This window comes from Crocodylus siamensis, chromosome 2, assembly GCF_052110815.1.
Source record: "Crocodylus siamensis isolate JL-2025a chromosome 2, ASM5211081v1, whole genome shotgun sequence".
NCBI classification, from domain to species: Eukaryota; Metazoa; Chordata; order Crocodylia; family Crocodylidae; genus Crocodylus; species Crocodylus siamensis.
Window position 1 is genome coordinate 186,403,680 of NC_143396.1, and position 25,769 is coordinate 186,429,448.

A 25,769-nucleotide genomic window follows, 5' to 3' on the forward strand; every position below is an offset into this window, starting at 1 on the left:
CTTTAAGTGATTTTGGGAAGTAGATTAAAATATTAAAGGGCACTATATTTAATTTTCTATTTGATATATTGCCTTCTTATTTTTATTTCTTTTGCACTTTCTTGTGCAGCATACCACCCAGTTTATAGTTTCTATTCCATTCTAGATCTTGGGTTGTCAGAGTAAACCTTTCTTTTTCTTGTTTGTTTAATTTTTCCACTATACTTTTTAAAGCTGACTTTGCATCCCTAGCACTCTTTATGAACTTGTATTTAATGTTATGTTTATTCCGGTGTGGGAGCTTTCAGTTTCAAATCACTTTGATCACTATCTGCATGTGGAGCACAGTCATGTTTTGTAGAAATTCACTCTTTCAGTGTCGACAAACATTTCTTCCACCATTTAGTGGTTGATTTAAGCACTCTGTAACTTGTGACACAATATACTAAATTGATAATGACTATGCTTTGGAGATGAATATAACTTCACAAGTGTACTTCTTTGAAAAAGATCATTGTGGAATAGATTGCTTTGTTTTCTGCTGAGAAAATGCTTGTTCAGTTCTGCAGTCTTTATAAGGTGTTGTAAGAGTCATTATTTGTCCCAAGGCATGAGTCTGGGGTAGGGGTGAGGGGGGAGACTTTTAATGGCTAGAATAGGAGAATGGAGTTTATTCTCCTGTATTCCTGACTTCCTGAGTTTCCTTAGGCCAGTTGATTAATTTCACTGTGCCTCAGTTGCCATATCTGTGAAGTGGGAATAATAAATTCCCCTGTCATGTGAACGTTGAGAGGTTTAGTTGGTGAACATTTGGACACTCTGATGCAAATTATTATATATATTCTGCACAGCATTATCTCCTGGGGAAAAGTGCAGGATTGGAAGCTCCAAGTAAGAAAATGTCTGTGTGTAGATTCCTTCACATCAGGACTTGTCTTTCTAGCACTGGCACTGGCCCCTTACCTGGCCTATCCTTGGGAGGCTAGGCCATGCACTTCCAGGAACCCCTGTACCTCCCAAGTGGCTGGAATCTCAGTCCTGGTTACCATCGGGCCTCCCACTCCCTGAAGCATCTCTGAGCACTCCAAGGGGGGAGGATGACTCAGCTGACATATTGATATTGCCTCAGGATACCTTTTGTGGCTAGTTTCTATGGAATCAGAGGTAGGATGATATGCATTCCTCAGCCATCCTACCAATTCAGCTCCTGGCTGTGCAGTCCTCACAACCTGTGCTAGCACAGCTCATGGAGTTTATGGCGAAGGTGCAATGCAGTTTGTGCAATAGGAATTGATTTGACCTGCTATGGTTAGTCTAGTCATACGTTTCATACTGGCTTACGTATTTGAATTACCCAGATCTCCTTTATAATTCTGTGCTACAGGAACTTCTGGGCCACACCATTTAGTCAAAGAATATTAGCTTTCAAATTAAAACAAAATCATATTTTAATGTACTGCAGGTCTTTGTTTTTCATTTTCCCTTCATAACGATTGTTTAATGTTCCCTCTTATACCAATCAAAGGAGTCATTGTCATTATTTTGAAAATGCTCATTCAGGCAGCGGATGCTTGATACTATTTTGAGTGAACTAAAGCAGGATGGTTTGAAAGTACTGTGAGAACAGTAGTCTGCCACGATTCTGAATGTTGATTCTATACAGGCCCTTCAGGTGACTTCTTATTTTTATGGGGAAAAGAATCACGATGTATCCTGATAAGTTAACATATGCTTTTTCATGTGACGATTTTTTCCTTGAAGTATGGGAATGTTTTATTGTATCACGGCCCAAACTAATTTGCTCTATGCTGAGTGAAGGCATAAGGACAAATCCGCAGGTGATGTGAATCAAAAAAGCTGCAATAATCCTGATTTACACCAGATGAGGATTTTTGCCCCATCATTGCAAGTGGTTACAATTTTGTGTCAGACTGTTCCAATGCCTCAAACAAGTGCAGGACTCTTTTTCAGTTACCTTTTTACCTGATGCATCCAAGCAATTTGGAGTGTCTTATTCATGAATGTTGGTATGGATGTCAACAAAGCCTGTAAAATCCCATGTTCTGTACGGCAAATTCCTGATTTTTAAATTGAAGACATGGTTCACAACAAATGTGCATGTATAAATGAAACCATTAGATTTCTGTCTTTGGAAGTAATCAGCTGCACATATTATGTTCCGTTTGCCTGTCTATGATAACTTATTACCAATAAACATAAGTGGGTAACTGTTACAGCATATAGCCCTCAGCAAAAATTGACAGTGTTGAGAAAACTAAGATTCTTCATTTTCAAATACAGATCATATGCTGTATCTTAAAAATATGGGAAAAATCAGGTCATAGATAAAAACCACAATAGAGACCTATTTATTACAGCTGTTAATGTACCACATCAGGCACTAGACTAGATGTCAGTGTTTAAGCTGCAATCAGTTGTAAAAGAACTAACCAAATTTCAAATGCTAATAGTAAGCTGTTTTAAGAGATGACAATATTCATTTGGTTTAGTAGACATGTACTTGGATTTTGTGTCTTGGATATGGTATTTTTTCCCCTCCTTAAACTGCCATTGAATAGAACTGCATGTGATAATTGAAAACAACTGTATTGCACTGGTATCCTGGCATAGGAGTTGTCTGCATTTTGGTCTGTTTTATATTTAATTTACATTCCTGTATGTGGTGATTTAGATTTTAATTTATTTTTTAAAAATATCATAGTGAAACTTTTAGCATTTTGGGAATAGGGAGCAACTCATGATTTGATTGCTATGCATTTACACTTTGGATTGCTTTTGCCCTATATTCTTTTTTGCAACTTTTAGAGACCAATTCTGTGAAGTGCCTTTAATTTCTGTTGAAGTCAGTGGGACTGGAGGGTGGTCTCAGGAACTGCTTCGCAGTTTACAGGATTAGACCCAAAAGATAGGGGAGGGGAATAATATAGTTTTTTATTTCTATAAGTGCTGTTAACAGCTGCACTATGTTCTATCCAGACTACACTCTACTTAAGTCCTCTAAAGTGAATGACCTGCATGGGGTCTACCTGTGACGCTACTAGGCTGAACCCAAAATATTCCAATAAAATATTTTTAAACAAACAGCATGTTTGCATTGGCAAACTGGTTACAAATTTAATTCAAATAAGGAAAACTAAGGTCTTCATGGTTTGGTTTCTTAATTTTACCAAATGTTTATGAAAATGTCTGTGGGTTTAGGTTGTTCTTTCTCTTCCATGAAAAATAAGATTTTCATACATAAATCACAGTTAAAACAATGGTAGCTATTTCATCTATGAATCTGTATCAGGAGGAAAAATCTTTAAAACCCGGTTTGCAAAATATGAACAGTCTTTCAGGAACTTGAACTTCGAGATGGTGCGTTTGATTTAATGCAGTTTATTGACTTAGGGAAGACAACAAAAATCTCTTCCTTTTAAATGTTTTTAAGAAACTATCAAACTGAACTGTTCAGCTTCTTCTGAACTGTTCAGAACAACTAATGCTTTCTTCCTTGTTGTCCACACTAACTGGCGGCTCTCATTCTCTGTTATAATTGAGCAGTGCACAGGACATGGTATAGGTATAAGGAGATTTGCCCAGTATTGTTCTTTGCTGCTTTAACAATCAGCAGTGGTGCCAGCGTGGCTCAGAACTCCTTTGCAAAGCGCTATCACTGGTGCACTCTGCTTTCCACCCTAGGAGTAGCTGCAGTGAATGACCTGTAAAGACATTTGGTGTTCCAGCAAAATAAGCAGTTTTGTATTTTTGTATGCATGTAAGGAATCATATTGTTTAGGGATAATTCAAAGCATAGAAATATGATAAAAAGGAATGCTTTCTTACATATAAGAGTCTGCTTTTTGGGAGTTGCAACAAAAGCCACACAAAAATCAAATTAGCAGAAGTCAAAAGTGTGGCTTTTTTCACCCATTCTCTGTTGCTTGTTGTCAAGTAAAATCATTTCCCATGAATTTCTACATAAAATACTGTTACTTAAAAATGTAGTGACCTTGCTGGATGTATCAGCTCTGTATTAGATGTTATTAGGAAATGTCATCATGAAAACATGTCCCACCTATTCCTCACATGCCCAGAGACCTGGAGGAAATGAGTGGAACAATTTTTTCTGGCAGTACTCACTTACACACCGGTGTGGCACACGAGTGCCCACTGTTTTCTCACATTCTTTTACTCTTTCCTACAATCCATTTAGCCCTTTGAAAGCCTGGGCTTTTTTGGAAAGTCAACTAAAGTGCTTTCATTGCACATTGTGAATCTGAACTTTGGCAAGACATGCATGATTCTGATGAGGAATGAAAGCATGGATTCACCAAGGGCAAGTCATGCCCGACCAATCTGATTGCCTTCTCTGATGAGATTACTGGCTCTGTGGATGCAGGGAGACCAGTAGGTATGGTATACCTTGATTTTAGCAAAGATTTTGTTATGGTCTCCCACAACATTCTTGCAGGCAAGCTAAGGAAGTATGGGATGGATGAATGGACTGGAAGGTGGATAGAAAACTAGCTGGAGCACCAGGCTCAGAGGGTGGTAATCAGTGGCTCAATGTCTAGCTGGCAGCCAGTATCAAATAGAGTGCCCCAGGGGTCCGTCCTAGTTTTGTTCAATATGTTCATCAACAACCTGGAAGAAGGCACAGAGCGCACCCTCATCAAGTTTGTAGATGACACCAAGCTGGGGGAGTAGTAGATACATTGGAGAGTAGGGCTTGACCTAGACAAATTGGAGGATTGGGCAAAAAGGAATCTGATGAGGTTCAATAAAGACAAGTGCGAAGTCCTGTACTTAGGATGAAACAATCCCATGCATCGGTACAAGGGGGGGGCGGGGCTGACTGGCTGGGCAGCAGCTCTGCAGAAAAGGACCTGGGGGTTACAGTGGACAATAAGCTGGACATGACCCAACAGTGTGCCCTTGTTGCCAAGAAGGCTAATGGCATTCTGGGCCTAATTGATAGGAGTGTTGCCAGCAGGCCAAGGGAAGTGATTATTCAGCACTGGTGGGGCCACATCTGGAGTACTGTGTTCAGTTTTGCAGTCCTCCTGGCCCCCACTACAGAAAGGATGTGGGCAAATTGGAGAGAGTCTGGTGGAGGGCAGCAAAAATGATGAGGGAGCTGTGGCACATAACTGATGAGGAAAGACTGAGGGAACTGGGCTTATTTAGTCTAGAAAAGATGGGATGATGTAGTTGGGGCTGGTTCTGCTTTGAGCAGGGTGTTGGACTGGATAACTTTCTGAGGTCCCTTCTAGCCCTAATTTTCTGTGGTTCTATGAGAGTTTGCTCTGGTATGCAACATGTACTATTTAAGACATAGGATCAATGTTTGTAACTGCACACTAGATTTTTGCTTTATGTTAAGGGATAGGGATGTAAAGATGCATCATGCAATAGCTGAGATATGCTGCAGGATGTGCTCCCTCTCCTTTGAGGTCCTAACCAGGACACATACTGGTAAAGTTATAGCTTTGCCCTCTTCTCCACCCTGTTTTCAGAGGCTAATGATACCATCAGTGAAGGCTGCTTGTGTCTTCTCTGAACACAATGGTGAGCATTATGTCTAGCTTTTGCCAACAGTGCAAGTGGGAAAGCGAACTCTTTGTGCCTTCCTTTCTATCCTTATGCATTCTTGCAGTATTAGACAGACCCTGGTGTCAAAGATGGACTTATCAGCTTTGTATTTCTTTTGCTTTTTTTTTTTTACTTCTTGTAAAAATACCTCAGCATCATGGAAACAGGGGAGCACATCTGTGTCAGTTTACTTGCAAATATAAAAGAACCTGAAAAGGTGGACTTATGTAATAAATTGCAGAAACCAATCATGCTTATTTATTTAGCGTGATTATTATCTAAGTATTTATTTATACATATGAGGGTGGTATTTGTACATAAAACATGTACTGCTATTTACTGTGTAACATAATTTCATTTTCAACAGTTATTAAAAAAAAGTAACTTAATTTGTAGATCTATCCAAAGAGACTTTATACAATGTAAATCCTGTCCAGGGTGCTATTTTTTTGGTGGCATAGCTTCAGCCTGTCTGTGAAGCTCAGCCTCTGGTTAAACAGACCACTGCAGAACCTTTCAATTATGACGCCTCTTGCCAAAATGCAGATTTCGTTCCTGAACACACAATCTACGTCCTTAATATCCTCAAGAAATGTGTGGTGAAACTATTAGATCGTCTATATCCAGCTCACCCTTCTAACAAGCTGCTTTTAAAATCTTGAAAGTCATTTTTACACCTTGTAGATTAATGATCTGCAGAGTTTCAACTTGAAAGTCAAAGTTGATTTTTAGGTTTTAGAGTAAACAGTTATGAAAAAAGCAAACTAGTATTAGTTCATGATCAGTATATGCCACAACCAAGCCCTGAGTTAATTTTTATGGGCTGGATATTATAAATTCCTATATCTATAATTTATAATACTAATGGTAGTAATTATAATTAAGGCTGATACACAGTTATCCATACATGAAATGAGTAATATTTTATATATGATTGTCAGCAATGTTGAAATGGTTCTTATGTGTATTTAGCTTTTTATGAGTCACCTCCTTTTTCTGGTTTTCACTTTTGTTTAATGTGGAACTTCTAAGTCCTATTACAACGGCATATCAGGGTTGCACCATAGGGTTTGGTATTAAAAATGAACTCCCTGTTTAGAGTAGCCAGATGGATATGTTTATCCTTCAGATAAATTTAGATTTGATTTTTTTGTTTTGTTTTTGTTTTCCTCTCGGTAATTATGTTTGCACTTTGCTGATCACTAGTTGTACATTATTACAATGGAAGGTGACAATTTGATTGTCTTCGGTTGGAGAAACAAGTAATTTTATATTCTCCAGGCTATCAGGTAACACTACCTCACAGTACTAAGAGCTCCTGGCAATGTGGTTTGGCACCTATATTTAACTGCTTTGATGCTTGTGTAACCTCTGTTGAGTCAAAAATACTTTGCCTGCTAGGAATGTTTTTTAGGCTTGTAGAGTAAGGTTTTCATTAAATAAAAATAATCCATTACTGCACTGCAAAACCATTGTTTCATGTTATACTGAGGTACTAATTAGGTGGTTTAGTGCAAACTGACTACAGATGAGTCTGAAATTGATACTTCATTTCACTATCTGAAGTGTTCTATTTGGAAATGAGCTTTGAAAATATCAGGGAGGAGGAAATTAATTGTAGATAAAATGTTTCACTCAGTTCTGTGTTAAGTGGGGCAGACAAATAGCATGTGTTTTTACAACTATAAGACTGTAAATGTACAGTTACTTCATTATGTGGATTCTTATGCTACTCCTCAAAATTGACTGTAAGAGCAAAATATTTGAAGACATTACATGTTCCAATATTGAATAGTAAAATATTGAAAGGATTTAATTAACTACCTGTTAGGACCTTTGGCCTAATGACTTTACCTATTGAAAGGAGTATTTCAACAGGCTTTTATACTTATTTCTCCTATAAAGCTGCTTTTTTAGGAAAACTTGGAACTTTATCATATAAACTGTCAAAGTCTAAATATGTTAAAATAAATTCGTTTCAGTATTTTTAGACAATTTTTGTCAAAATCATTTATGAAATCATTGAACAATTGAATCTTCAGTTTAATTAAAACCTTCTAGTTAATGTTTATTTATAGCAACCATTGTTTTTAGTTTTATTGTTAGCTAACTGCTTTAATTTATACTGTATGTTCTGCTGCTTACTGCCTTAAGCAACAAAACCTAGTAAGTTACTGATGGATAAGGTGTTGGTGCACTCACTATTGTTCCCATGAAGGAACGTTTTTGGTAAAGATTACTTGAAGTCAGGGTTTTTTCCTCCCCCCAACAGTAAGGAATTGGATATCTAGAGACACATGGCACAGTCGTAGGACTTTAAAGGCAGTCATCACAGAGAAGCTTATACTAACCAATTAAACAGAGGTGGTTACGTGATGTAACATTATCAGGAGAAACAATTCATGAGTCAAAGCATTCCAGAACATATGAGCTGTAGTCCAGTGAACAGTCTTAAGCTGTTTAAGCAGAGTGACAGCAATATTGTCAGCTAAATATAGACTATAGAAAACATTAACTTTTGTGACTTAAGAAGTACCCATTTCAGGTCCTAAGTGAATATCCTGTATTTCACTGCCCTTTACCTAAATTCTGTATGTGTGCGCTGCTTGTGCAATCTACTACTGATAACATGTAGAGAAAGAGGACCATTCACCTACCATATATAGCTCATATAGGATAAAGACAGTAGGCAATTTAAAATCTGGTTTGCTGCATTTATTTTAAGGGCTTTGACTATCAGGTAAAGAGAATCAGAATTATTTATTTAAGTCTAATATTTTAAACTATATATACATGATCCCACTGAGTAAGTATAATTAACCACAATGACAAAAGGGAAAAGCTGGTCATTTAAAAAAGATTTTGTAGTATCCAGCTTACTGTGTAGATCCTACGTTGTTTATACATTTGAGATGATGACATAGAAATAGAGTTAGATTTAGATCCTCCTGGATTTTTGGATTTCTGGATCTCTATTTAAATGTTGTAACTCAGGCACATTTCTAGTAACAAGGGAAGTTTGTCTGGTTTGTAAAAAGAAATGTGGGTTTACCCAAATACGTGTGTTTTGGAGGCTGCAGATGCATCATTTAGTTTGATTCTTATCTTAGTTGGACTTTTTTGTTCAGAGTCATACATCTTTCCCTTCTTCCACTCTTATTCCCAAGGTGATTCCTGAAATGACATTTCTCATGAATACTTTACACTTTTAATATTTGAACACTTTACACATATTATCTTGCTCATCCCTGTAACACCCTGCCGAAGCAGAGCTTGGGAAGATAAAGACAGAAATAAATTGATTTGTCCAAAACTGCCCTGTGACCCAGAGGCAGAGCCAGGACTAGAACTCAGGAGAAAATATAAACTTTTTGCCCTGCATACAAACTGCACTTCTTTGTCAATACCACAAGTGTGGGTGTTGTATTGTCAACCTATATCTTCATATGATTTGTATTTAGGAATATATGTAGGTATGTGGAGTCTGAGGAGAAGCGAGCATTTTAGTAACTGCTTGTTTCTGTTACTAAAGCTTTTTGTAATCAGATGTGAAACGTCATAATTTTAGGAAATAACTGTTTATTTTTAAATGTCAGACGGATTACAGCATTAGCAGCACTAGATTAACAATGAATAACGTTACTGATTTATGTCTACATGCCATTGTTTTACAGGGGCAGAGTTGCAGGAAAAAATGGCTATTGGCACAATATTTTCATTTTTCATACCTTGAAAAGTGACATATATGACATTTCCTGTAACCACAAACAGGTATCCTTCTATTGCAACAGCAAGAAGCAATCAATTCTCTTATGTGTTTAAAATGGGGTGAGGCACTTCGTCAGATGGAGTAAATCAGTGTAACTCCAGTAATTCTAGGGAGCTGTGTCAGTTACTGCATCTTAGAGTCTGGCCTAGAATTTAGATTTATAGGATTACATAGATGGGAATAAAGATTGTTTAAGGCATGATCCATGGATGGAGGCCTGAGGTTAGGAGGGGGCCGCAGAACCTACCGTTTGAATTCAAGAATCAAGGAAGACCAAACGCTGAAAGGTGATGGAGTCTGCCATGGGGGAGGGAAAAGCAGTTTAGTATCCTGAGGGCAAGCAGATGAGAGATGCAAGACAATTTGTCAGTCTCAGAGAACTGGCTGGTAGTAGAAGGATCTCTGAGTCAGATTGGATGTGTGTGACTGAAGTTAACATTTTGTTGTGATTTTTTGGGGGGGAGAGGATTTTTACATTCTAGAGTGTTTCACTAAAAACTTTAACAAATTCTAAGTTCCCCTGAAAATTTAGAAGGGAAAATTCAATTTTGAAGGTGTTCAAGGACTTATAAAAACTTGCTTACAAACTATTTGGTTCATCAAAGCATTTGAGTGTGCTATAAGTGAATGGACTTACAACTATAAGTGAATAGACCTGTTAGAAGTACATGGGTCTGCTTCCGTATTTTAAGTGAGTGTTCAAATGTGTGTGTCTAGCACTTTGGCAGAGGGTATATAGAGACATTCCAAATGCCCGGAGTCTGTACTGTTGGCAGAGCGCGCTTAGAATATATCTGTACTGAGGTCATAAAAGCCAAGTAACAGTTCTGCACTGCCATGGCTAGGCTGCTGCTAGTACCCAAGCTATCTAGTTTAAAACTGCCAGGCACAAATACAGACAGGGGTAGGCTGCTGTTCTGCAGAGAAGGACCCGTTACAGTAGACTGTAAGCTGAATATGAGCCAACAGTGTGATCTTATTGCCAGTCTCTCCCCCCCAGCAGAATACTGGATTTTATTAATAGTAGTGTCTCTTGAAAATCATGGGAAATGATTTTTCTGCTCTATTCAGCACTGGTGAGGCTTCACCTGGAGTACTGTCTGTTTTGGGCCCTATACTTTGAGAAGGATGTGGACAGGTTGGAAAGATTCCAGTGGAGAGCAACAAAAATGATTCATGACTTATGAGGAAAGGCTAAAAGAACCAGGATTATTTAGTCTGAAGGGCCAGGTACAGACATTACACTTTACACATTACACATTACACTTTTAAGTGATCGGAAACCGGTCTATAACAGAACTCTGATCAAAAACTGGTCTATAACTCATAAGAGAACAGAAGTTCAGCATACACAGACTGGTTTAAAAATGACAGAACCAGAATCTAAGATTTTCTCCCCCACCAAAGGGTGAATGTGGGTTCTGTTTGCTACCAATCTAAACTACGCCGCTTACAGAAAACCATATAATTTAGATGGATTCCACCTTGGGCTTGTGGATTGTCTGTACCTAGCCAAGAAAAGAAGGGGGGAATCAATAATAGTTTTCAAATAACTGAAAAGCTATTATAGGAAGGATGGATATTCTCTGTGACCATAAGGGACAGGACTAGGAACAATGAGTGCGTGTAGATGAAATGGGGGCCCTAAATTGAAACGGCCCGAATTAATGTGCAATATGCCACTGAGGCATGCAAACACCAACACCATTAAAGCAGTGCAAAAGCATTTAGCCCACTTTGAAGTGTCATGCACACACACCTCTTGTTTTGTCTACACAAGACCTATGGTTTCAAACTGCAGCAGAGAAAATTTAGGTTGGAGATTAGGAGGAACTTTTTGACTATGAGGGCGGTCAAGCATTGGAACAGGCTACCTAAAGAAACTGTGGAAGCTTCATCCTTTGAAGTTTTCAGGAGCAGGCGTGACAGACACTTGGCTGGGGTGGTTTAGTTGGGGATGATCCTGCCTTAAGTTGGGTGCGAGACTAGATGACTTTGTGCAGTCCCTTAGGGCGCCTATACATGTGCAGTGAGGCTGCTGGATTGTGGTAGTTACTTTGCTATAACAGACTCCAGCGTCTTGTGTATCAGCATCCCCGCACTGAAAAATGGTGGTAGGGGACTTTAACTAAAGCTCGTTGCATGAGCTTTAGTTAAAGCACCCCCACCTCCGTTTTTCAGTGTGAGAATGCTGATACATGAGACACTCTGGGCATTTTAATTAGAGAGGCTCTTGGAGTATATACACACCCTAACAGACCTACTTGCCTAAGATCCTGTGACTGTTTCCTCACTTTACTATAGACACATGTGTCACTATACTGTAGGGATATGTATAATATTAGGAGTACTTTGAAAAGGTGGAGTAGAACTGCTTTTACAGTTTCTGGTCAACCACGTGTGCCCTTTGACCTGTGTGTCATTGTTATCCCATAGTTTAGGTGCTTTTAAAATAGTGACTGGGCTCTTCCTTTATTGTTGTCTGTAAAATCATGGCATGTAATTTACAGACATGTAAATGTCTAGCAGCTAAGACACAAAGTATATCACTAATTTCCCTGTAGTTTAATCTTCTTCTGTCAGTAGTGTATGGAAGATTATAGACACTGAATGTGTTTCACTTTAAGTATGTCACCTACTTATTTAAAGAAAGTATCTTTAAATTTGTTTGGAGAGGTTCAGGCCATAGAAAACCCTTAGATGAAAAATTCTATCATTTGTAATTTTGGAAAAGGATATCAAGCCTTACTTTTAAGACAAAGGAAATCTGTGATGTTTGTTTAGAATGACTGATTTCTGATCTCCATCAGAGGACAAGCAAATTTCTTTCGGGGTAAAAATTAAAGATGATGCATTTTGACATCAGATTTGATTTTGCAAAACCCTCATCAGCTTGCTTTTGGCTTTATAACATGGAAACCAAGACTAATTGAAATCAGGGTCCCTATTTACCAATTTCTGTCTCTTTCTCAGCTTCAGTGAGGGCTGGATATATTATTCCGTTTTGACTACCTCCGATTAAAAATGAAGCCCTTGTTGTTTTGGTTTTGTAAAACCCAATCCAGTGTTTATTTTACCCAAATTCACAAAATTGAGTAGGGGAATGGACTTCAGATAAATACTGGCAGATTGTGGTTTTCATAAAGACTCTCTTTCTCAAATCCTTGTAGGTATATTGTTTACCTTGGTAATAGTTGTACCCCAGCTAAAAAGTCAATTTAACCAATGTGACAATTATTTTTTCTCTCTGATTATGTGTGCTATGTAGTCAATATACTGTTATAATGTGAGTGTAATTTCCTCTCTTATTTTATCTCCACTGCACAGTATTATAAATAAACAGCTTTAAAAAAAAAGAAGAAAAAGAAAAGCACCAAACAAATCTGTTGCTTCTTCTTTTAAGATTGTACCACTGTAGACACTTGTTCTAGTAAAGTAGAATTGGACCCACTTGATTGCATTTAAATTTTTCATGCTTCAGCAGTTTGGCTGGGAGCACAGTAAAGAAAAACCCCACGAGCGAGGATAGTTTAGAATAATAGAACTTGATTTTGTGTATTATAGCGGCACCATTTGCGCTGCTTAGTTAGGGTTGTGTCAGCACTTCCATTATAAACCCCTGTTTCCAGGGGTTATAACTAGGGAGACATTTTTTAACAGAAATTAAAAAAAAGAGAATCATTTGACTGAATTTAATTTATAATAGAGCAATAATAGAATACAGTAAGATATCATGGAAACAATCAATGTGCCTAATATATTTTTTAATACTGAAATTCTGACCTATTATGGTAAATGCATTTTTAAACTTATTTTAACTTTAAAATTTAATGCTATTAATGTTTTAAAATTAGCTACTATTTAAACTCATTTTTCAGTATTATTAACAGAACAACTGGTTTTATAGGTTGAATAAATAAGATTACTCTGATAGGTCCTTTTCTCTCCCCTTTGCTTCAATGGGAACATTTGACCAGACTTCAAAGAAATGATTGGTTATATTTTATCTTTGGTTAGGGCTTGATATTGCAATCTTATTTATGCAGAACTCTTAATGAGGTAAACTGGACTTCTACATGATCATAATATGGAGAAAATGATGCTTGTATTACTATTTAATCTAAGACAGAAAAGGGAAACAACATTTTTGGGGAGGCACTGAAGCTACTAAGTGTATAGGATTGTGCTCATACTGGTATATTTTAGAGATAACAAATTCTCTTCTATATAGTTAACTTTAAAAAGTAATAATATAGATACGTATATAAAATATGGAAATGGAAGAGTATATTACATTTAATAATGTGGGGCGGGGGGAAGGGGGGAGCTTCCACTGTACTGCATTCCAAGTAGGTAGCTTTACTGACTGGTCACTTGAGGAATTACCAAAGCCTGTTTATGAAATAGAGGTGAAGCCTTTCTAGACTAATTATATTCAGCATGTAATTTCTAAACTTCACTCTGAATTTTGATTTTCAATTAACATTCCCAATTTGAAGATAATTTTCTATTTAATGTAATTGCAGGAAATAATTTATTGGCTGATTAAGACTGAGGGCCCAGCCTTCCTTAAGAAAACACTCCCTAACAAACCAGCCTTTAAAGCCAACTCATAGGTTTGGACAGATTTTGCCTATTTTCACAGCTGCACAGTTGTGTTTAATTAGGATTGTGAACTATTATTCATTGGTGCAGTTTGTAGTTGAAATTATTCTTAAGAGACATTTTCTGTTCTGGTTTTGTGTCATGATTAATTTATACTAAAGAAACAACCAAGGCTGTTGCATTGGAAGAGGCTTGTTCAGTCTGTAACAGAAATGGTGTTTATTAAGGAGGTGAAAGTCAGTGGAAATCCTTTATTGTGATTTTTAGTTTTAATGCTGAGTTTACAAATTGCATAAAATCATATTAAGTTTATTTATGTTTTCATGTGAATGGTTAAATCAACATGAATTTTAATCAGGAAAGTGGAAATAATTTTTTTATCTTACCGAAGGTCACAGAAATAGAAACCTGAACCCCTTGAAATACATAGAAAAATCAGCTCCTAGCTTGTTCCTTGCATCACAAACATTTATTATTTCAGTGTAGTAGGAGGGTTAACACTGTGTTTAAAATCATTGTTTTTTCTCATTGACAACTTTAATATTGGGCTTCCACTCATACTTAGTCAGGTTCCCTTAAAGGAAATACAAACCTTTTTTCTCCTACTAGTATCAAGTTTAAGAGGCAGGATTATCACTATTTATAGAATGGTTTTTCTAAATAGGTATCAGCATTTTAATATGTTTCAAAGCACTTCAAAGCTTGTAATACTTTTATTTAGAACTGTGCATAATTAGATTAGCTGATCCTATATTAATTTTTTTCATTGTAGGATACTAAATCTGAGTCCCCTCATTAATTGTGAGAAATTTAGCATTAGCTGTTAAATCCTATGTGAAACATGGGCTGGCTGCTACATAAAAACTACTGTTTAAATTGGAATTAACTTAATTATTTTTCTTTGCACTTGATATTTCCTTCACTGTAATATTCATGAAAGCATGTGACAGATTTGTAAATTTAACTGTTAGTCTCAGATTTCCAGACCCTTTAATCAGTATTTATTTGTCTGTAGAAACAGTACTAGCAAGTTAATGATTTGCTAATTTGAAAAATGCTCATGTGGTTTCCTATGTTAACTGATTTGTGCATTTTTAAAGAAATGGTATGAAATCAATTATTGTTAAAGAGCAATTAAGGTGGAGATCTTATTCCTTAGTTCCACAGCAATTTCAGTATTAAAGATATTCTAAAGTTACTAAAAACTGGCAAACTGGCAAAGTGTCTTATATAATATATTTTAGCTGTCCTTTCAGGTTATTAACAGCTGCTATAATAGTTGCAGTTAGTTTCATTAGAAAATTTATAAATGCATTTTAGAATTTTGAATTGAAGTAATTTATAGTTTAATTCAAGTACAGGGACTATAGTCAAGCTGTACGTTGCCTATGGAATGGCATTAAGATGCGATTATTGGGAAAATGACATTTTAAATAAATAAATATACTTATTTATTAGAGTTTTATATTCATATTTAACCAACTTCTTTTCAAAGCATTGTATCTTGCATTTGATGTGTAATATAAAATAAATATAGAAATGTAATTATTTTGGGTAGTTAAGCTATAGAAGATTGCCTTAAAATAAATTCAGTAAACCACTTACAGTTCCTTGACATCTTTTACATTAATATCTCAGGGCCTTTTCAAAAGATACTACTAGATACTAAATTAAAATTTAGGAAAAAGTGTTATCTTCTTTAGGAAAACAGACAAAACAAAAATACTTATTTGGCATAAGTTGTCTGGTGCCTTAGAAAGGAAACCAATGCTTAAATCTAAATCTAAATCTATGAAGGAAACCAATTCCACATGCACGGGACAAAATAAACAAAGAGCCTGGGAGGTGATCATGCAAACTCCTTATCAAAGATGTATATCCAGATGGCACAGTGTTATATAGAAATATATTTAATGCCAGATTCAGAGCTTCTGAAGAGCCTGTTTGTTGGCCAAGGACCTGATCCAGTGAGTAGTCCAGTTGACTGCATTGGCACTGCTGGAAAACTAAGGACTGTCTCTAATGTTGCATATTTAAGCTTAACAATAAAATTTTATGTTTGTCATCTTTTGTTGTTTTGCAGAAGAATGTCTTCCAAGCAGGCCACCTCTCCATTTGCCTGTGCAGCTGATGGAGAGGAAGCAGTGACCCAGGACTTAGCATCACGAGACAAAGAAGAGGGAAACAATGATCAGCATGCGACCTCTCATCTGCCTCTGCACACCATAATGCACAACAAGTCTCACTCTGAGGAATTACCGACTCTAGTCACCACCATCCAACAAGATGCTGAGTGGGACAGTGTTATCTCAGCCCAGCATAGAATGGTAAGTTTCTTACTTTTATAATGGCTGCTTTCTTAAAGTAAAAAAATCCAAAAATGCTTTGCCTTTCCTTTTGAAACTTTCTATTAGTAAGATGTCAAAATCAGTAATATGTCAATATTAATATGGTGTAATTGTAAATTACAGTTGTATAATCTTATTAAGTATACAGGTCTATTTGAATGAGGTCATCTGATGAGTTCACCTTCAGGAAGGAAATGCATCTATTTTTCATGTTTTCAATCATCCTTTGATTTATTTTATAACCTCTCTACCTTGTATACTTTTGCATTAATTTCAGACAGAAGAGTGTAGCTCATAACTATCTGTCATCTGCAAGAGTCTGCACTGAAGGAAGAAAAACCTTAATATGTTTCTAAAGTAGGAGCTGCTCCTATTTATAAAATGTATTCAACTTCAGATAATAAATCTTATGTTAGTTTCTTCTCTGAAACTCACCAAATATAGAACATTGATAGTCTGCCACCCTACCAGGGAGGCTGGCATCTGGGGTGACACCACAATTCATTTCATTATATCGGAAATTACATCTTTTTTTTGTGAAAGGTTTAAGGAATTGGTAATTGCATATCAAGGCTTTTCCCTAAGAATTCAAATCCCAACACTTTTGTTGACAATCAAACATTGTTACCGTCTCCCTTGTGGTTTATATAAAATGATTTTGGGTTGTCAGTTCTGCATAGACATCAGTATCCCAAAAACTCTGTCATGATTTAAATTAGCTGGTAGTTTCAGGAAAGGCCAAAAAGGTGAATGGGCATTCTTTCTTTGAATTTCTTATCCTTATATTTGTCCCTTCTGAACAGAACTAAGAGTCTTGTTACATGCTATACTTTGAGCCGCATAAATGTTTATTGGTATTAGTGCTAGCTCAAGTTTGGAGCAGTCACATGTTCAGGCCATTAGGGGCCTGGAGGAATGAAAGGTATCCTCCCCACCCCCGCCCCCTAGGGCTCCCTCTGCTTCCCTCTTCCCCCTGCCCCTCAGGGTTCCACCTCTTGCTTGCTTGTAGCTGCCTGTGCTGTCTGTCCTGGGTAGCGGGCGGGGAAGGGACCTGCCTGCTATGCACAGTGCTGCAGCCCAGCAGGGGTGGCCAGGCTGGAAGACCTGCCCCCTCTTCCCCTCCCCTCACTCCAGACAATGCAGGCAGTCACTAGTAAGGGGAGTGGAAAGGGGAGGTGAGCAGGGATCTGGGGTGCTGGGGAGGGCAAGTGGGAGAAGTGGGCCTGATCCAGGCCAGTAGGCGAGGGGGAGTGGACGGGGTGTTTACATTAAGGTGTGGCTTAGTGGCTACACCTTAGTGTAACACAAGCTTCCTAACACAGATCAGAGATAATCCTGTCGTGGAGTGGCATAACTGAACGACATAATGAGTGCTTTAAACTAGTTTTGGGTGTCAGTGTGTGGACAGTCCAAGTGTTAAGACCTCCAGGAGCTGCCCAAAATTACTTTGCAGGAAGGCCCTAAAGCACATGGACCTGGCAGTTGCCAGTGACTTTTTTCTTTGGGTATAGAACTCTGTTCTCCAGAGAGAGATAGTTAGCTGTTTGCCTGAAGTCAGGGCAGATTTGCACCTTATAGACTAAATAAATTGGGGATGAATAAGCTTTCATAAGCAGAAGCTTACTTTATCAGATGCTATGAAGGAACTGTAGGAAGCAGAGCTTCGAAATAGAAAGCAGTGATTACAATACAAACGATAGGGAAGAGGGCAGAAAAAGAAAGGGCACTTTTGGGAGAGACAAAGTGGGTAGGAGGGAGAAAAACAAGACAGTTAACCCACTGAAGGAAACAGGGTTTATAGAAGTGAATCCAGATAATAGGACAGCAATCTGTAGTATTGGTCTAGACCATACATACCCCAATCCATTCTGTGGATTACATATTGTTCTGCAATTTCCCAATCAAGTTGTTTTTTAAAGCTATCACCCAAGTATATACTTTTTAGAAGATAAACAACAAAAATACTTATTTCATAATTTGTTTAGAAAATAATAGTAGTAATGTTGGGATCCTTAATTCAGGCAGATTTATGATTTTTGGAAGGAAGATGCTAAACAAATATTTTTGTAAAATTACTGAAACTTAAAAGATAATATAGTTGACTTACATGATATACGTAGAACAGGAAAATGCTATCCAATCAGTGACCCATAAATTGTCTGCAGAACCTAGTGCGGAATCACCAAGGGTCTGATGCTGCAGTCTGAAGCAAGCAAAATTTTCAGACTCATATTGAAAATATATTTAGCTACCTTTTTGTTACTTATTAATACAAAACAGTAGCTTGGTTTGGGAAAGACAGGCTGTTAGTCACAGAACACTGAGGTACATTTATTACCTAAGTGATGTATATATACCACTTAGACAGATCCTAATTTACTCGTATATTTTCTCAAGAAATGCAATAAGAAACATATCACAATTATTCTCAGATAGTTTCGTTTTACTAAGGAAACTCAGGTTGACTGACCATGTTGAGAATTTCAATATATTTATATATAAAATGCAACAGCCTTGTTCCTACTCATTCCAGTGGACACATGCTCTGTGGGAGGTAAAATTTCCGAACATCAGTGCTGTTTGTTGATGAAATAACTCTGTGTCCTGTGGGAAATGAATTCCCAACCCTCTGGGAGTCCCTTGGGTATAGGCTGTTCATTCAGGTTGTTGCTGAGTTGACCCAAGTCAAAGTATTTGAGCCTCACATGACATGATCAAACATTCTGCTCACACAAATTAATTTAAAATTATTTTATCTTTACAATGACCAAATGCAATTTCTATTTTCTTCCTTTCTGATTGGCTATCATGTCAACACTTGCTTTACCTCTGAACAGCCACGAGCCACTCTCCCGCCTATCATATTTCAGAAACAGGTGCATGTACTGTGCTGGAGTGACTTAGCAGTTTGGGTTCCCTGGTTTCAGAAAATACTCCATCGTATACTTAAATAAAGTTCCTGAAAATCATTAGTTGTTCCCACAAGTCCCTGGGGACAAATCTAGCAGTCCCTATTTAGGCAGATCTCAGCTGAATTAAGAGGAAGTAGTATGAGCTGAAGTATGAGCTGGATGTGACTTACATGGCCAGACCAGAAGTGGAAATGGACATTGTAAGGCTTTAAACATCAGACCACCTGCATTTCGTACAGAACTATATTGTATGAAAAATGATGCCCCAGTTGATCTGCTATAAAAACTGATAGTTTAGCTAAATTTAAATAACTTTGGTGGTAATAACAGAAGTTGAAAATATTTTCAATTTCTTTTTAAATATTTAATGACAACAATGTGAGGCTATCACTCTGAATGAGGTGTTTAGTATTTTTAACAAAGAGCTAAATGATACTTTCATCTTTTTCATGCAAATGTCATTATATCCTGGTGATTGAATTGTTATACTAATCTGTAACTGATCTGCCCTTCTGGCAGACATTGATTCTTTTGGGAAAGGGTTAAGAGAGTTCTGCTGACTTGTTGATGCTAAAGGTGATCCTTACTCAACCCTCAGGCTAGGGGCACAAATTAAACATAAACCGGTGTAAGTAATCAGAAACTGGTTCAAATCTGTAACACAACAGAAGTTCAGTGCATGTAAATAGCTTTCAAAATGGCCGAAACCAGTTTAAGATAAACCTGGATGGATGTAGTATCAGACTTAACTGATTTAGGTTAAATTGGTTTATTGAACTTCTGTTCCAGTTCCCCTCCAGATTCAAGCTGTCTGCTCCAGCAGAGCAGGGAGGAAGGCCCTAGTGCCCCCCCCAGCTTCTGGCCTAGTCTACTGCAAGCATGTGGCTGCATTTCTGGATTCAAAGGTGTAAATTTCCATTCACTTTCTTATTCAATCTGTGCAGCCTAAATTAACCTGCAGAGATTGAATCGATTCAGCCTTGGGCTTTTTGACTGTTTGTACTCAGCTTCAGAGTTCAGGAGTGTGTCTCCACGGGAGAGAAATTCTGAAAGGTAGGCCAAGCAGTTGTGAGATAAGAAGTCTAGGAGCAATCAAATGGGGGGAGAAGACTTCAGCAGCATGCTGTTAATTTCTTTGCTTAAAAAAAAAAAGCTGACTCTACAAGGGCAATTAGTTTGGGATGATTTCCAGAGTGTAAGCTTTATTTTAGAGCCAGTTGGGAAAGACACCTGCTTATAACTTCGTTCACTGAAAATAAGAACCATGGTGGCACCACTAACATGCATTCTATGGGTAACAGTAGTAAAGTAAAAGGGTGCTGCATCTTCATATGTTAGGGAAAAATTTTGCTTTTAATATCGTCTCTAATTAAGGATTCAATTCTGAATGAACTGTGTCCTAAAATTTAGCAAAGACCACATTGGGAATTTGTGAGAGAATATGTTATGTAATAGGCAGCCTGATATGGCTCTGAGAAGAAAAAAGATATAGCAACATGAAAATTTGTCTGAAAAAAAAATGTAGCTGTTTCCAGCATTTATTGCAGGCAACACTTCCTATAACATAAGATACCTTTAAATCATATTGTTCATTATCTTAAAAAAAAATACCACACTGGCTAGAAATGTTTTCAAACTTTCACTCCCTTTTGATATCAGGCATTGCTTTCCACTGAGTCCTTTGTGTATTCTGAATGTCTGGAAGCCAAAATATTTTGTTTTAACTCCCACTCTATAGTATTTCCCAGCTGTGTACTTATATGGTGTAATAAAAGGATTTAACAAATGGGAAATAGCAGCTGCGTTTGGAAATTCCCTTTGTGCTCCCTTTTCATTTGACAGATTCAGCAATGTGTAACAACTGTAACGTCAGACCTGTAATGACTTACACTGCAAGTATCAGGTCACCAACCAATTTGATTTTACAGGCGGGAGGGCAGGGGAGATGAACCAATGGAAGAATCTGGGCTTGCAGTTTTCTGTAGCTGCAGCTGAGCTGGAGACATTATCACTTTATTTTTAAGTTTACCTTAAATGCTTTGACCTCCAGCAATTTTGATTTCATTTCTGTTTATAATTGTGCAAGAAAATACATATAATTCTAGGACAAGAATCTAAATACTCTGTTTTTAAAATACACTTGGGGGAGGAAGGAAGGAAAGGGAGAATTACAAAAATGGTGCTGGCGTGAGGGTGCAGAAGCCACGCTTCGTTCTTTCACGTGGGAGGGGTTAGTGAGCGGGACATACCGAAGCTTGTAAATTGCATTCAAAACCTGATTTCTTCGTGGCAACAGATTGAGAGCAGTTGGTGCTACAGGAACAGGAGCATGGAGAGGAAAATCATAGACTTAAATACTGTGGCTAGATTTAAAAAGTAGCTGGATAATTTTATGACAAATAATATTAGTACTGGTAGCTAGCCATATAAAGGAGGTGGTAATCATGATTTGTACTTCATATAGTGCAGGGGCCAGGAAACCATTTCCTCCCTTGCACCTCTTCTACATGTAGAGCTTTGCAGAATTTACAAGGTAAATTATAAGGCTTTTATCTTTGTTCTGAAATATCAGGTACAGGCAGTGTCAGTGACAAGCCATGAGCATAGATGAGCAAATGGTATGATCTACTATGACAAATTGTAAGGTATGTTCCCATAGTTCTAAATGCTAGAGATGAGCTGACCTGGGGTCCTGAATTCAAACACCTTTAATTTAATCAAATTTGGTGTCTGACTTAGCTTGCAGGATCCTCTCCGTGAAAGGACGGCAAAAAGGAAACGGCCAGATGTTGGCGATATCCCCAGTATGAATCATGGTTTTTGGAAGCTGTAAAGGAACTGCAGTAGCCCTGGGGACAATTCTTCTTCGCAGGATCAATGTAGTTGACAAATGTGGCCCTTTCACTACTCCTCCTTGATCCCCTAATTCCACAGCATTGCAGTGGCTGGTACAGGAATATGGCACAGGGAGTGCTGTGAGCAGGTGTGGGAGCTGTCATAGTCTTTGCACTTCAGGTATTATGAGACGTGGAGTCATACAGAGACAGTCATGGGAAGACCCATAGCAGAATGAAAGCAAAAGGAGGGGTATGAGCTGAAAGAAAGGTACCGTGCCCAGGGGATAGAAAACAGATTTGGGGATAATAGCGTTTATAGTATTAAACAGACTTGGGCCTTTGGAATTTCATCTCCTTGGATTTTTCTGTCAAATAAGAATATTTGACTCATATTTTGTATAATAATGTCAACTGGTTATATCCATTGCATATTTCAAGTTAAGCCATTATGTGTGTGCACATAACTCTCATCATTGGCAATGGGGGCTTTGTACACACAGATGGAAGAGACAAGATCCCAGACCATCTATTGTATTTGCTATGTTTTAGGCAGTTTTTTAAGTCAATGACTGACCAATTTAAGTTTCTATAGCTTTGGCAAAACGATTAATGTGAGAAAGATAACAGAAACTGGGTTGTTTATGTCAATCTCAATGCCTCAGTGCTGATAACCAGAAACAAACTGATACTAGCTTTCCTTGGTATAAAAGTAGTTTTCTTTTAAAGGAATGTAATTGGCTCAGGTTTTTCAGAAGAGATAATTCAATACTTTTCAGAAGTATTAAGCTGTGTCATGGCTGCTTTATATTATACCGTTATGTAGATTCTTGGCTTCAGATTCTTCAGGTTACATTTATAACATTAAAAACAAATTTTAATTGATTTGGCAGCTATGTACAGCTATAAAATGAACCTAATTTAAACACCCCGAGTTCTAGCAGTTGCCCCCCAGTTTTGCAACTTCAAGTGTTTTTACTGGCTCTGTCACTACCAGACACCATTATTTACACAAGCAAATCTAAGTTTGGTGAACTTCAACTGAAAATCCACTATTATAGTTGTAATATTCTTTAGAGGGTGCCAGGCAATGACTGGAATAAATATCTAGATAAACAGATAAACACTTTCACACACAATTTCACAGATGCAAAGTCTTAGTGCTAAAAGGCAAATTGCACACTTCATTCTATTTTCCCTAAATATAGAAATCACTATGGGCAAGTACATTGGAAAAAAAAATGGTATTTTTTCAGAGGCTAATATTGGTACTGGAGTGGTCACAGATTCTGCAGACCTTTTGGCATGTACTTAACTTGACTTTAATAGGACTATGTATGAGCAGAAAATTAAGTACATGCTGAAAGGTTTGTGGGATAAAGGAGACTGGATTGGAAAACCATTGATTTAAAAATAATAAAACAAAATTATTCCTTAATAAAATGCAGGGTTACATTTTTTGTACAGATGGCTAAAAAGAGGCTAAATGTTGTTTACTAGGGAATCAGATTATATTTTACACAGAAGTGATTTGTACTATTTTAACTGATTCATGATACTTAACATGTTTTAATATACAGTGTTTCTTTAAACATTCCTGTGATTTGGAAGAATATTGTCTAAATTGAACTGAGCATCACTTGAATACCTCACAGAGAACTTCTAGGTCCAAATGTATACACATCTTATCCCTTTCACTTATTGGAAAATATCATTTCAAGCAGTGCCTGAAAAGTTTTTTATTTAGTTCTGTATATTTACAATGTATTTTTCAAAAGTAGAAGCATTAGCATGCTCTAAATTGTTTGATTTTTTTTTCCTTGGGCAAGAAGGAATCAGGTATGCATGCTGATTAACACACTCCAGTCATTAACATGTGATTATGTGGGCTGCATATTGAGCACCTGCCAAAAGATAAAATCCAGCACTTTACTACATCTGTGCAAGGACTTTTTGCATTTCTTTTGTACTTTGACAGCTCAAGAAAAAAATCAGGCTTTGGTATCTTTGTTCAGCATAATAAACTGTGTACATAAAGCATCTTCATGGAGCCAGAAAAGATACTTCATATTTTTATTTTAATCTTTGAGGCCATGAAAAATCCCAGTGATTGGGACTTACATAGCACTGAGTGTAATATGAATCTCCTAATGTACTGTATCACTGACATTCACATGCAGTTTACAACATTCCTGCATGTTTATAAGGATTATCTGTTCTGGAATCCAGCCAATATTCTCCTAATTTGCAGCAGTTTTATGTGATACCTTTATGTCTCATAAATGTCTTGTTTTTATTTCAGTCTCTCAAATGTTTCATCAGTGTTTACCTTAAAGAAATACAAGTAGTCTCTGCATCAGGCTAGTTTGCTGTGCACATGCTACTGCACAGTAAAAAGGAACACAGAAAACAAGTAACGCATACCATGTAACTATCTAGAAAGAGGCATGAATGCGGTTGATCTTGCTAAAAATATATTTTTATTCTGAAATGATGGCATGTTTTACAGTGGAATTAACTTTACGTTGGACCAGCAAAAAGTCTGATATGAAGAGGTTCAGTGTATACAGGGGGATCTAGAATACTGACCACAAAAACACCATTTTACTTGGCTGCTTCAGGCCACATAAATCACAAAGTGTTGAAGTATCTGTGGGCACATCTACACCTTGTCTTACAGCGATGTAGCAATGTGCTATATAACTGTACAGGGCGCTATGATAACATAGTGGTCACATGTGTCTACACGTGATCAGCAGCTACGTTGCTGTAGCGGTATGCTCCACTGGTATAGTGCACCGCCACAGCAGTGTAGCAGTGAAATCTATTCACCGTGCACACGGTGCAGTAACCAACCATACTGGGTCATGCTTTAGTATTTTCTTTAGAAGTACTAAAGCACGGTGGTGTAGCAACGTTGCCATATGACAATGTGTAAACACACCCTAGATACACCAGACAGTAGTTGGTGCTAATCAATTGAGTGTAATCTTCAGGCATTTTCGGTTTCAGATTAGATAATAATAGAATGCTAAAATCTCTTTCGGTGGCTGTTTAATAAGTATATGCTTTTTAGAGGTGGCTTCACCTTCATCAAGGCTTGACCTTGATGCACAGAACATAAACAAACATTTTAAATCAACAAGAGCACAGTATAACGTAAAACATTGTGAATGTCTGAATATGCGTGAAAGGCATACTCTCGAATGTACTGCTCAACATACCTAATGTCATAGTGGACAGCATTTTCCCTCGTTCACTTTTTTTACTAAGAGAATATTTACCTAAATGTAGTGGGAAGGACACAGCATGTCTTGGTGGTATTGAATCTGTATTGCCAAGCAAAAAGCCTAAAAATGCATGATATACTGGATTCAGAGAAGTAGGAGAAATCCTGAAGCACTTGGCCCTGATGCATTAACATATGAGCAGGATATCTTCTGAAGATGGCTGCATATACCATGTCAGTGACCATTCACTTCTGTACACTAAAACCACTCTCTGTTCTGGAATATACCTGCTCTTATTCATAGGAAATGGTTTTTAAGCAGAAATCGTTCAAAACTGGAAGCTTTTATCTGAGATGCCCTTTACTTCAAATTTGAGAAGATCAGTTTTGTCCAGTTTTATTCATCTGCAGTTTGAAGGGATGACTTTGATTGACCAAATTTTACATGAAGCAGGAAAGACCCTAAACTATTTCTTCCACGTACATATCTAATCTTGC

The 25,769-nt window shown here is 37.4% G+C and overlaps 1 protein-coding gene across 20 annotated transcripts in view; it reads left to right on the plus strand.

The window, feature by feature from the left end:
- The window catches only part of SOX6 (SRY-box transcription factor 6), a 536,736-nt gene that overhangs the window by 172,002 nt on the left and 338,965 nt on the right, over positions 1-25,769 (plus strand). For all 20 annotated transcript variants that reach the window (XM_090032599.1, XM_090032598.1, XM_090032613.1 and 17 more), the window contains one exon: positions 16,032-16,275. In XM_090032599.1, the coding sequence (XP_089888725.1) occupies positions 16,032-16,275 (244 nt within the window). The remainder of the gene's footprint in view (positions 1-16,031; positions 16,276-25,769) is intronic.